At 43.9% G+C, this 13,992-nt stretch overlaps 1 protein-coding gene across 3 annotated transcripts in view; it reads left to right on the forward strand.

Annotated features, from left to right (window-relative positions):
* The window catches only part of LOC137538987 (serine/threonine-protein kinase D3-like), a 195,860-nt gene that overhangs the window by 163,787 nt on the left and 18,081 nt on the right, over positions 1-13,992 (forward strand). For all 3 annotated transcript variants that reach the window (XM_068261442.1, XM_068261443.1, XM_068261441.1), the window contains exons 11-15: positions 833-1,097; positions 2,595-2,623; positions 4,493-4,565; positions 7,083-7,189; positions 13,222-13,383. In XM_068261442.1, the coding sequence (XP_068117543.1) occupies positions 833-1,097; positions 2,595-2,623; positions 4,493-4,565; positions 7,083-7,189; positions 13,222-13,383 (636 nt within the window). The remainder of the gene's footprint in view (positions 1-832; positions 1,098-2,594; positions 2,624-4,492; positions 4,566-7,082; positions 7,190-13,221; positions 13,384-13,992) is intronic.

The raw sequence follows: 13,992 nt of genomic DNA on the forward strand, positions 1-13,992 counted from the left end.
CAGAGACAGGCATAAACAGGCAAAAGTGTATAATTTGGATATTTCCAATCTAATATATACAGGCATGCCAAGATGAACACATGATAGAGCTGACTTGCGCTGGGATTATATACAGTCAGGTCCATACATTTTGGAATATCGACACAATTCTAACATTTTTGGCTCTATACACAACCACAATGGATTTGAAATGAACTGAACGCGATGTGCTTTAACTGCATGCTGTCAGCTTTAGTTTGGGGATATTTACATCCAAATCAGGTGAACGGTGTACGAATTACAAGTTTGCATATGTGCCTCCCACTTGTCAAGGGACCAAAAGTAATGGGACAGAATAATCATCATAAATCAAACTCTCTTTTTAATACTTTGTTGCAAATCGTTTGTAGTCAATTACAGCCTGAATTCTGGAACACATAGACATCACCAGACGCTGTATTTCATCCCTGGTGATGCTCTGCCAGGCCCCTATTGCACGTCTTCAGTTCCTGCTTGTTCTTGGGGCATTTTCCCTTCAGTTTTGTCTCCAGCAAGTGAAATGCATGCTCAATCAGATTCAGGTCAGGTGATTGGCCATTGCATAACATTCCACTTCTTTACCTTCAAAACCTCTTGCAGATGGAAAACGACCCAAAGCATACTGCAAAAACAACCAAAGAGTTTTTGAAGGTAAAGAAGTGGAATGTTATGCAATGGCCAAGTCAACCACCTGACCTGAATCCGACTGAGCATGCATTTCACTTGCTGGAGACATGCCTGTTCTTATTGTTTGATCATTATTGCAGATATTAAGACAGCACAAATGCCATTTCACCTGCTCATTATTTTTCAGGAAATTCCTCTGTCTGATGTTCTTCACATTGAGGCATTTGATAATAAATTGAATGGGCTTTCCAAGGATGGAGAGACACCTCACTGCTTTGAGCTACTGACAGACACGCTGGTGTATTATGTGGGAGAGCGGCGAGCCTCGGCACGCAGTGGGCACTATAAAGCAGATTCCGGAGACGCCTGGTATAGAATGATCCGCCAAGCCCTGATGCCCGGAATGAATGAGAGCAGCACTCCGAAGGCAACACCCCAACCAAGTATCCCAGGTGAGATGTGCTATGCTCATAACTAAATCTGTTCCCTGCCACTATGCTTAATAGTAAATACATTATTATTAAGGGGGTTCAAGTGGCTATAAAGCTGCTGGCTAAGAGCAGTATTGCACCAGAGTTTGGCTGTTTAATTGCTGAGGGGGTGAAATCTTTACAGCTGGCGGGCGATCTCTGCGCAGTGGCTTAGCTAAGGAGCTGTGGGCCCCCGATGCAAGTTTTACATTGGCGCCCCCAAGCACTCTATACATAACAATTGATACGGCGCACCAAAACCTGCCAAGGACAACCACGGTGACAGAGGTGCAAGAAGGGGATAGGGAACAGTTTAATGATTAATACTATTCAAAGTATCTATAGAAGTGATTATTATGAGCACAGGACCAATGGAGAGCAAATACAGCAGTTGAGGAAGGGCCCTTCGGGGCCCCTCTGGCCCAAGGGCCCCGATGTGGTCGCAACCTCTGCAACCTCTATTGCTATGCCTCTGTCTCTGCGGTATGTTCGTTTACCAATAATTCTAAAGCCAGTAGAAAATATAAATAGTCTCCCAGAATGCTCTGGGATTAGAATTTAGCATAGCTAAACAGCCTATGCTAAACATCACTGGGAGGGCAAGGCTACATGTCAACATACAGCAATATAGATATAGGAAGTCTTTCTGATGCTGAAACCAGGAAAATTAATATATAAATCGGTATTTACTGCAATCTAGCATATGTCACTACAGTGCCTCTTTAATGGCCTGGACACACTGTGATGTTACTAAGCTGTGTCAGGGTGCGATATAGAGGGACAATATACTGTGCACAACACTAATAGGCATACTTATGAACTGCGAAGCCCTGCTTTCCTACTACATAGATCTGCATGCATTTCTGTGCACAACGCGGAGCGGTCCTATCCAGTGTAGCTGAATAGGGTCTGAGCTGCAATGAAGAGAAATGCAAGTGTGTGCAGAAGCCCTAAAGAATACATTTAAAGGGACATTTAAGCCAAGAATAAAAAATCAGTTTTACTTGCCTGGGGCTTCTACCTGCCCCCTCCTGCCCTCCTGTGCCCTCGAAGTCGCTCACGGATCCTCCGGTCCCCCGCCACAAGCTAGTTTCGGTTTCGCTGACAGGCCTGGCCACGTGTATTTTTCTTCGCATTCCCATCCGCAATAGCGTACTGCACCTGTGCAGGACACTATTGAGGACGGGAACTTGAAGATTGATACGCGTGGCCAGGCCTGCGCTGCCGTAGAAAGCCCGCTGATTCCCTGTCAAGGCCTGTCAGTGAAAACAAAACTAGCTGGCGGCAGGGGACCGGAGGCTCCGTGACTGCGAGGGTACGGGGCGGCTGCTGGGGACTGGTAGAAGCCCCAGGTAAGTAAAACTGATTTTTTTATTCCTGGCTTAAGTCTCCGTTTAAGATGAAAGCAATGTACATGTTTGCTTTGGATTTTTATTTACACTCTTCCATCTGAATGTCTTTATGCTTCATTTTCAACAGGAACATATCTTGAACCAGAACAAAGTCTGGTAAGTCATTTTGATTATTGCTATTATTATTATTACTTCATGAATGCATTTTTTGGAGGTAGTTGGGTTTGTGGTCTGCCTGTGCCTAACCTGGTTACTTTGTATGATTGACAATCTGATGGTTTGTCATTGACAATCAGATGCGATCAGAGAGGGATTTATTACCTGTTCACACACTGCACTCTGAGTTACAATAGATTTCAGCATGCCATTTATTGGAAATCTACCTAGCGGCAGGACAGGGCCGAGCAGAGGTGAGAGAGGCTCCAGCCCCAGGGCGCAGTGTAGATCGTTGAAATCAGAGACCGCACTCAGAAGGCTTTTTCAACCACTGTATTCACAGGAAACCAAGCATGACAAAATACACGACATGTTTCGGGCGTCGCCCTTCCTCAGGGCGCAGTGTAGGAAGGGGCACACAACTCACTTAGCTATCATTGGCTATTGTGTTTGAAGCAGAGAGAAATAAGAAAAAGGGGATACATGGCAGTGACTGCAAGCCAGATAACTAGAGATTAAGGATTTGGGGACCCTGGAGCGCCTCTTAGTCTAATAGCAATCAGTGTGTGACGGCTGGGTTGGGAGGAAATGGTGGCGGGGGGGCACTTTGGTGTCTCAGCCATGGGAGCTGGAGGACCTTGGCCCGGCTCTGCCTAGCGGCATCGATATCCGGCCAATTCTGTCATTATGATCGAATCTAACAGAGTTCGATGCCGCACCATGGCGGCCTGATTGATCATTTTAATCTTCTGTCCGAATCGATTGAAATGATGGATCCAGAATTCTGAAAATACCTCACTTGAAAGGGCTCAATCCGTTGCGCAGCTATGACGGCATTCTATGTTTCAATGGTTAATGGACCCCCACCCCCGTCAGGTCTCCTCTCATGTAATTTGCACCCACAGTTATGTAGTCCATGGCAGTGGATAAACTGTTAGCTGCTAGGAGGTCTGGCTGCCGGACTTATTGTGTCAATACTGAGAGCAGTGATTAGTTTGTTTTTATAATTGTGTTCCTATAAAAATGCACTTATAATCAAGTACTAGAGGTTTAAAGGAAACAAGAGATGATTCATTATAAAAGATTCATAAATACCTGAGACTTTCTCCAGCCCCCTCCGCGCAGATCGCTCCCACGCCGTCTTCCTCCGCCTTCTCGGTGTTTCGGCAGAAGCCCCATAAGTTTAGCCAGTCGGGGCGCATACCTATCTTAGTGCGTGCCCCCTGCAGCGCTCCTGTGGCCAGGAGAGCACTGCGCCTGGGCACACTCCCAGCCACGGAAGTGAGATGGGGGAATGCAGTCGCACTGCGCATGCGCCGACTGGCCTCAACTTGTTAAACTTTCGGGGCTTCTACTGGGACACCGAGAAGGCGGAGGAAGACAGCATAGGAGCGATCCATGCGGAGGGGGCTGGAGGAAGCCCCAGATATGTATAAATCTTTTATAATTCATCGTCTCTTGTACACTTTAACGGACACCTGAAGTGAGAGAGATATGGAGCCTGCCAGTCCTGCCAATCTTTATGGCTGCAGAAGTATCTGGATCACACACCTGAAACAAGCATACAGCTGATCTTGTCAGAAACCTCTGATCTGCATGCTTGTGCGGGATCTATGGCAAAAAGTATTAGAGGCAGAGGATCAACAGGACAGCCAGGCAACTGGAATTGGTTAAAAGTAAATAAATATGGCCGCCTCCATATCCCTTTCAGTCCAGGTGTCCTTTAATCCTTTGAGCACTGCTCTCAGAAATTGGTCAAGATAATATGCAAAAATGACAACTACATAATTAGCTGTTGATTATTTTGGAGTAATTTGCAAGCTTTGCCACTTACGTGTTGCAGTTAACTTCAGCTACGTTTTCCTCCAGGATATCAGCCATATGTACCAAATCTTTCCTGATGAAGTTCTGGGATCAGGGCAGTTTGGCATTGTGTACGGAGGTAAGAATGTTTAGCTGTGATTCTTCATGCTACCCTAAAACCTTAGTGGATGGATAGTGTACTGCATCTGACACAGGAGACCTGGGCAAGCCGTCACCCGGTCAGTAGGAGACCTTGGGCAAGAGTCCCTAACACTGCTACTGCCTGCTGAGCATGCCCTAGTGGCTGCAGCTCTGGGACTTTGAGTCTGCCAGGAGAAAAGCACGATATAAATGTTCTGTGTCTTGTCTTGTCTAAAAATTAGAAGAAAATCACTCTTTTTCTATTCCAATAGATTAGTTGCAACATTAAGAGCCCTTTCACACAAAGTCTGTTGCATTGTTTCGCAACGGACAATATCATCACACTTGGGCACAATAATATTTCTATGGGGCTTTCACATCTAGTGTGGTGGGTTCCAATGCAGTAACATACAGCATGCTGTGCGTTTCCAGGGCAACACGTGTGATTATAGTGGCAGTAAGGCATACTTTCATTGTACTGTATGCCTAAGTGGTGCGACTTTTCAACTCCGTTGCATTGCGATTTGATGGCAACACAGCGTGAAAGGGCCCTAACACCACTGATAGCTGAAGGGAATAACATTAACTATTGTGCAGTAGCGATTAGTGAAATCGTTGCTGGCAGTTTTCCGAGAGTTTCAGAGTTATCGAACCTCCGATTGGAATTTTGCAAAACTGGCACATTCTATTAGAAAAGCATTTTTAAATAGAGATAAAAACTATTCTATTTTCAATCATTTTACTTCTGTTTATGATTGTTTTCACGCAAAATGCTTGTAGTATATTTGACAGGAATTCTTGTACAGTTCTGTTGCGGTTGTACAGTGATTGCAAAAGCATTGAAATTTGCCCGGGGATTTCCAGTTGGTCATATATGTACAGCTGTTTCATTTACCCACATTTAAAATCTCCTGGCAATCTATTGATTGCTATTAAGGCATAAAATCAATGGAAAGAACTTTCTAACATTCTTACTTTTACTTCTGACCTCGCAAGAGTCTTGCTAAGTGAGATTGGTGCTGCTTCGCGGTGAGTCAACTTGAAAAATTCTACTTGATCATCCCTATTGGGCAGCGTGTGAATAGTCAGTTCTTTAACTACTTAAGGACCAAGCTAATTTGGTGGTCACCTGGCTGGCAGGGCATAGATTTCAATTAGCCGTTTCCGTCGCTCCCGCAGATCTCGCCACTTAATCCCCACTGACTGTCGCCGCAGCTCACTGCCTCTGCCTGTCTCTGACGGCAGAGCCCTGTGAACAGGTCAGGAGACTCCTGGTCCTGTCTTTCAATTTAAGCTGTTCCCATTGTCTTACATTGAAAGACAGGGTCAGGAGCCAATGAAAGTGGCTCCTGACCGGCTCACAGGAACTCTGCCATCATAGAGACGGCAGAGTGGGTGGCCCAGGTTCCCAGCGTGCGGCGGTTGCGACGGGTATGTGCGGCGATTTGTCGGGATTCCGCCGTTTCTGTACCAGCGGTCTCTGGTCCTTAAGGGGGCAGAGACTGCTGGTATTTAAGTGGTTAAAGAAAATCTTTAGGGGGGGGGGGAGAGAAAAAGCAGTGTTAACTTTCCTGGGGCTTCTTGCAGCTCCCTGCAGTCATCCCGTGCCTGCGCCATCCTTCAACTCCCTTTTGCCAGCACTGGCGTCCCCCTAAAATCTGTCCGGCCACGCGTTGCGGCTCTGTGCACGGCAGCGTTCTGCACATGCGCAGTATTGGAGAATCGCTACTGCACATGCACAGAACGCTGCGCCGATGCGGTCGCAACCTCTGCACCCCCTATTGCTACACCCCTGGTCACCACTACCCCCTCTTAGGGCCCGTTTCCACTAGCGCGGAAACCGGGCCAAATTCTGAGCGTTTCCCCGCAGGCAAATCGCGCGGGGAAACTCTCCCATAGGCAACTATGGCGCCGCCGGCCGAATCGCTATTCGGCCGACACTGGCCACAGTTTTCGCGCGGGAGGCTGGGAATCCCATAGCCGTGCATGGCACGGCTCATGAGATTCGTCTGCTTTCCCACAGAGCAGGAAATGCCGCCGCGCGTCTCGCAGCCGTGCGTGGTGGGTAGTGGAAACGGGCCCTTAATGTTCTGGTCATCAACACTCCTAAAATACATAATTAGGAAGCGAAGAAGTGCATACAGAATTCTTAAAAGGCCCCACCATAGGATTAAAAGCCACAATGGGGACAACTGCCTTACAGCACTCCTATCAGAGATTCTAGCCTTCTCCCCCTCCCCCTTTACGTCACCTGACCTGCGGCAGAAATCTGCTGGTGTTAGAGTGGGAACGGTAAATAGCGATATCCTTTACTATAGCTCTTGTACTTATTGCAGAGTTAGTTGTTGAGTAGTTGTTGTTGTTTTTTATTTACAACATTAAATACAGTAGAACAGCTTTGTTACCAATTGAAACAATTATGTTCTGACAAGGAAAATAATGCTTTACAATTGTACCATTTTGTGTTACTCACAAATATTTTGCTTAACATTACTTATGTAATCTTCTTTTAAAGGAAAACATCGCAAAACTGGGAGAGACGTGGCCATAAAAGTCATTGATAAACTCAGGTTTCCAAGCAGACAAGAAAGTCAGCTCAGAAATGAGGTGGCAATATTGCAGGTAAAATCTGTAATGCTTTCTATAGGTCAGGTCACCATGTGGCTTCTGCCCCTGCAGACGAACCAGGAAGTGGAGGAGATGCAATGGCTAGGAGCAGTTAATGTATAATAATGCAAGATGCCGGTAATGACATCTTGTTACTAACGTTTTTAATGTTTTAGAAATGTCCTACAAAGGCAAATAAAGAGGTACAGACTAACCAGCAAGCTCATGGTGACCCAGAACTCATTGGAGTGTGTAAGGGACTACAATGGTCCTAAAAGCCCCCTTACTAAGATGTTAAGAAAAACAAAAAATTGCTTTCTTAAAACAGAAAGAATTCTTTCTGTTTTAAGAAAGCAATTTTTTGTTTTTCAAAGGCAAATAAAGTTAGAGATAAGATGTCCTTACCGGCATCACCCTACGCTATTTTTAAATGTATGCCCCCACTAAAGTACACTTCCTTTGCTAACTATCAGATGCGGTGTGTGCTGGTCCAAATAACAGGTGTGAGCAGGGTTAATTCTGTGGGATATTTTAAAGGGACCCTGAACTGAGTAAAATTATTAAAAATAAATGCTTGATATAGCTGCAAATTAATATTACATACTTACATCACCACCAGTTCCTCTCAGAAGCTCACCGATTTCTTCTTACAATGATCCCTTCCAGTTCTGAAAATATTTTGTCAGAACTGAAATATACCAGTTGCTGTCAGTTATATACCAATTGCTGTCAGTTATATACCAGTTGCTGTCAGTTATATATCAGCTGCTGTCCATTACAACTGAATGTGCAAGGTAATGTCCATGTTTCCCTATGGCTCAAGTGGGTGATATTACAGTGTAACAGTGTGCTGACTAGGAAGCTGTTATGGGGTAATGACCATTTTCAAAATGGAGGACAGAGTATTCCATTGATCACAGTGGACAAACAGGATGCAGAAGAGGAGAAAGAGATTGATGAGTAGACGGAGCTAGTCTACTTTAGGGGACCCACCGTAAATCCCCATAGAGAATTGGAGCTGTGCTGAAAACGGAACAAATTTCCGCTTTCAGCTCTTTTAAACCCCCACAAGTTATACATGTATGGAAAGCTCAGAATCTGCTCTAATGAATGATGCCACTTTCGGTGAGAAGAAACGGAAACTCACCGTGAACGAGGCGCCAAAAGGCTGCAATCGCGGCTCCGTCGGCCATCTTACATCTGTGCTGGCTCATAGTTACATAGTTATTTTGGTTGAAAAAAGACATACGTCCATCGAGTTCAACCAGTACAAAGTACAACTCCAGCCCGTCCCCCACATACCCCTGTTGATCCAGAGGAAGGCAAAAAAAAACCCACAAGGCATGGTCCAATTAGCTCCAAAAGGGAAAAATTCCTTCCTGACTCCAGATGGCAATCAGATAAAATCCCTGGATCAACATCATTAGGCATAACGTAGTAATTGTAGCCATGGATATTGCATATTGTTCTCCCTCTTCATTGGAGGGATTGTTAGCTGGGGGCGTGCCAGAGAAGAAAAAAAAACGTCAGTAGCTAGTTCTGCGTTGGTCTTGTCCGGGGAGAAGGGAGAGCAGTTTCTGGCACGCCCCCAGCTAACAGTCCCTCCAATGAGGAGGGAGAAAAATATGAGCAGCACAGAAGTCAGATGGCCGACGTTCCGGCGCTTCCTACATGGTGAGTTGCACCTTTTGCTCACCGAAAGTAGCATAATTCGTTAGAGCAGATTCTAACCTTTCTAAAGATATATAGCTTGTGGGGGTTTAAAAGAGCTGAAAGCGGAAATTTGTTCCGTTTTCAGCACAGCTCCAATTCTCTATGGGGATTTACGGTGGGTCCCCTAAAGTAGACTAGCTCCAAGTAGACTACAGAGGAGGTAAGTATGTTGTGTTTATGTTTATTTTGACTTTTAATTTTCAGTTCAGGTTCTCTTTAAAAGTCATTTATAGGAGTAGAAAGATAGATACAATTGTTTATCTCATCAGTCTATTCTCTTTCCAGAGGAAGTGGGGGAAGGGGTTATTTCCACCATGCAAAGGACCCTGGACTGGTATTGCTCCGTGCTCAGCTTTTCTGGCCAGTACCAGCCGTGTGGCTGCAAGGATTGGAAGGGCTGTATTCTTATAAATAAAAGTAACTGTATTACAGTTAGGCAAGTTAAGCAATACATTGTATGTGGTGAAATATAGCTGGCTCAACAAACAAAAGAAACTGTCTAACAATATGACTAAGAGCAGCCAACACTGTGCCTAAGGTGAATATTTTACTTTAAAGGGAAAGTTTTGTTTGGCATTGGCACTGAAAGCTGTAAAATAGCAATAATCAGGCAGAGAAAGCTCTGTAATGTTGGCCAATAGTTTAAACGCATGAGGCAATTTTTATGTACTATATATTCTGGCGTATAAGACTACTTTTTAACTCTTGAAAATCTTCTGAAAAGTTGGGGGTCGTCTTATGCGCCGGGTGTCATTGATGCCGGGTGATACGCCCTATCCTGTTACCGTCTCTCAGATCTCCCTGCTGAGGGAGCGCAATCTATTCTTCCATGCCGCTCTGATAAACAGGTAGACAAGGAGAGCTGACCAGTCTACTAAAGGAGAGTTGACCAATGCAACAAGTCAATTGACTATATACTGTTATATACTGGGTAACACATACAGTACAGCACCAGTATCTGTTCATACACAGCACCAGTACATGATTTTTTTTTAACTTTTATCTTAATTTGGTGTGCGTTGTAAGAGGGGTAGTCTTATACGGCGAGTTTATCCCAAACTCTATATCTTAACTGGAAAAGTTGGGGGGGGTCGTCTTATACGCCCAGTCGTCTTATACGCCGGAATATACGGTATTTATTTGTTACTTACAACGGAATCAGGTGTGTACAAGCAGATTCAGCATTCCTCCACTAAATATACCACTAGATGGTGCTAAAAGATATATAAAAGTCAAACATAAGTTAAGTGAAATGGCAGGTATCAGCGTATTAGCATTTGATGTCTTATCATTATGGGCTCAATCTCTAAGACCTGTTTGGTAAAAAAAAAATGTATATGAGGTACACTAAAAAAAGAAAAACTGAGTATTCACGAAGATTTTCACACATGCAGTAATAGTTTGGTAAATTACTAAGAGGTACAGACTAACTAGCAAGCACATGGTGACCCAGAACTCATTGGAGTGTGTATGGGGCTACAATGGTCCAAAAAGCCCCCTTACTAAAATGCTATGAAAAACAAGTTTGCTTTCTTAAAACAGAAAGTATGTGCGATAATTCAGGTTGGAGTGAGCTCTGAGATGTCTCCCAGAGCAACACTGCTGAAATATGCAAATCAACCATTGTTACCCTTAGAAGCTAAACACACCTCCAGAACCGCTGGAATGCAATGATGTGTCAGCTTGTTAATTGTACAGAGCCAAAATAATCCAACATGCATACAGACTGTTTCGGACTGATTGATCCTCATCAGTGCATGGCATGGAATAATGTAGCTCTGTGGAGTAGTAACTTGAATTAACAAGCTGACACATCATTGCATTCCAGCGCATCTGGAGGTGTGTTTAGCTTCTAAGGGCAACAATGGTTGATTTGCATATTTCAGCAGTAAATTACCAAAAACCGTCATTACTACTCACTAAGGTTTTTATTATTGCAGTGCATGGAAAATGGATGAAAGATGTGATTCAGATAGCATTCTTTATTATACTGACAAGTAAAGTGCAAGTCCAAGCTCCATAAGATTTGTATCAGCTCAAAACCATTAGTATCTTATTAACCATTTTAGTCGCTACACGATAATATTGATGATTTGCATTTTACAGCACGTGAAGTTTGGGGAAAAAAGTTTTCTGTTTCAAAATGTTTATTGAGGATTTTCAAATTTTAACAGACTGAACACTGTGTGCATTAAAAAGAACATGGAAGACATACGTTCTTTACAGATAAGCTTATATTAGAGCCAGGTGATACTGAGCCAGAGGCATTTCACACCAAGATAATGTAGTTGTATTCTAACAGGCTTCTCTATCTTCATACATAAGTTGTCTCATATGTATTCAGCAGGCCGGAAGAGTCTTAAATATGATTACATGTCGACCCTGATAGGGGTCGTTATCAGAGAAAAGTGCTACATTAACATATGCAGAGAAAGAAAAGGGAAGAAAGAAATAAGGAGAGAAAGAGAAGGAGAATGGAGAAGGAAAAGATCTGTAGAAAAGAAAAGGAAAAAAAAGAGAAAAAGAGAGAAAAATCCCCCAAGAGTCGCGAATTGTGAATTCTGAGTCGCTTGTCTTTGTGGACCAATATAGGATATCCATGGGTCCCATATTTTGTGAAATCTTGCATCCCTATCCTCAAGTATGCTAGCCATTTGTTCTTACCTTCTGAATAATTCCATTCGTTTTCCTCTTTTCTCTACCCTCTGTTCCCCTTCCTTCTCCTTCTTAAAGTGGATCCGAGATGAACTTTTACTCATTGCATAATTCTGTTCCTTACATATAGTTTATAGGGCATTCCTCAAGCCAAATACTTGTTTTGTTTTGTTTTAATACCCTAATTTCCTATAAACTAAATAAGCCACACCCACAGCTTCTCCAGAGTGCCTTGGCGCTTGCAAGGGATTGTGGGATTTCAGTCTGGGCAGGTGAAAAAGGTGTTAGTAGCTATAGATTTCAGAGGCAGAGTTTTCACAATCTGAGAGCTGCAGTGCAGATACAGATCAGTTGCCTGTGTAATGGAGGAGATAAGAGTGGAGTTTTCACAGAATATGCAGATTAGCATGCCTAGATACAGATAACCTTGCCTGTGTGTGTGATTGTGTAATAGTGACAAGCAGAAAACATGTCTGCTCCCATTGTATCACAGGAAAAAATATTAATATACTGTTGAAGCTGTTTGAAGATAGATTTGCTGTGTAAACTATCTAAACTTTAGATAAGATATATAGACAAGTCACTTATTATATTTAGTTTTTCATCTCGGATCCGCTTTAACACCCTTCTGTATCCTCACATGTGGCTGGCTGCTATGTTACTGACAGCTCCAAGCTAAACATAAAATACTGAGTATCTCTCTTGTTTTACTGCATAGAGCCAAGAGCCTCTCACCTGAATGTTGCTGGACTTATGCAATTCCTGCTAGATTTGGTACTGCAGACACTGGTGTATATCATTGCACTTGATTGGCTGACGAGCTGTTTGTGGACCATATAAAATGGCGGATTGCTGGCTGGAAGTGAACATTTCTTGTGTGTTTTGCATTCAGCAAATATAGAGGCAGGGAGGGTGAATCCCCTGGTGGTGGGAGCACCGGGCTCACCCGTACTCTCCCTCTTGGTGTTTCTAGGGGACTTTGGTGGTCCCGGGCAGTGGCAGAGCTCGGGGCCCTTGTCTGCCATGTGTATCAGCATGTGTGTTTTGCACCAGCATGTGTTTTTAGATAGCAACTTGCAGGCTCTAATTTTTACTTTAATCCTTAATTTAACAAAATATTAAAGTGTACCTGAGACAAGTGGGGGTAAAGGACTTTTACTTAACTGGGGCTTTTTCCAGCCCCCTGTAGTCTGTCTGCTCCTTGGTGTTTGTCCATTCCCCTCTGTTTTCCTGCAGTCAACCCTGGTAAAGTCCTGGAAGGAACCAGTCGGGGACTACTTCGCATGCATGGCACTGACCGTGCACCTGCTTCGGCACGCTCCCCAGGCCGGGAGCATTCAGCGCCTGCACATTTACAAGCCTTAACTAACTGCACAGGCGCAGAATGCTTCTGGCCACAGGAGCACGATCGAGAAGGTACGCGGCAAGGGTCACGCAAAAGCAGTAGTTAGTGACTACCAAGGTTGACTGTGGGGGAATGGAGGGAACAGACAGACTCCGAGGGAACTGATAGACTACAGCAGGCTAGAAGAAACCCAAGGTAAGTATAAATCCTCTTGCTCCACTCATGACAAGTTTGCTTTAAATATGCAATGTCCACACACACCATCAGGGAAGACCTTTCAGCATGCAACCTCTTGCGCATACCATCGAATAACATTATTTAATTGTTTCTTCAGAACCTGCGCTCCCCCGGTATTGTGGACCTGGAAGCCATGTGTGAGACTCCAGAGAGAATCTATGTCGTTATGGAGAAGCTGCATGGAGACATGTTAGAAATGATCCTGTCCAGTGACAAGGGAAGACTTCCTGAGAGAATCACCAGGTTTCTTGTCACGCAGGTAAGTCATATATAAAGGCTACCCATATGATTAATAAAAAAATATAATAAAATGTTGACTTGCCTTTGTATTTATAAAATATATATTTATGTTTGTTTCAATTCTTGAAGTACTATTTGTGCAGCAGTTTTCATGTATTTTCAGTGTGTCCATTAGGCTAAGTTCACACTGAGTCTGTTGTGATGAGTATTACAGAGTTCAGTCACTTCTCTATACCTTCTCTATACCTCAGAGCTTGGGGAAATGACTACATCATTCATTCATTTATTATCTTAAAATCACTCCAGTTGGGTGTGTTGGTGTTTTAGGTTTCACTGGCCACTACATGGGCGAGGTACAGGGGATTCCATGATTATTTTGCTTGAAGGCCATGGCGTTTCCCCCTCTGAAACCATAGCTCAGTGGGGTAAGATGTAATTTGGTTTACAGCTATTACTGGCAGACAAATTACAGTGTTTTTACGTAATTTGGGTGGCCTATGGCGGCGTCCAAATCTTGGACGCAACGCAGCACCCTTCTTACCTGTCTTAGGGCCCGGGGGATTTTGTTGAATCCTTCCTACAGTTTCTCCCACCTACTGAATGGTAACCCCTATGAAGTAAAGCCCTT

The sequence above is a fragment of the Hyperolius riggenbachi genome, chromosome 11, assembly GCF_040937935.1.
Source record: "Hyperolius riggenbachi isolate aHypRig1 chromosome 11, aHypRig1.pri, whole genome shotgun sequence".
Lineage (NCBI taxonomy): Eukaryota > Metazoa > Chordata > Amphibia > Anura > Hyperoliidae > Hyperolius > Hyperolius riggenbachi.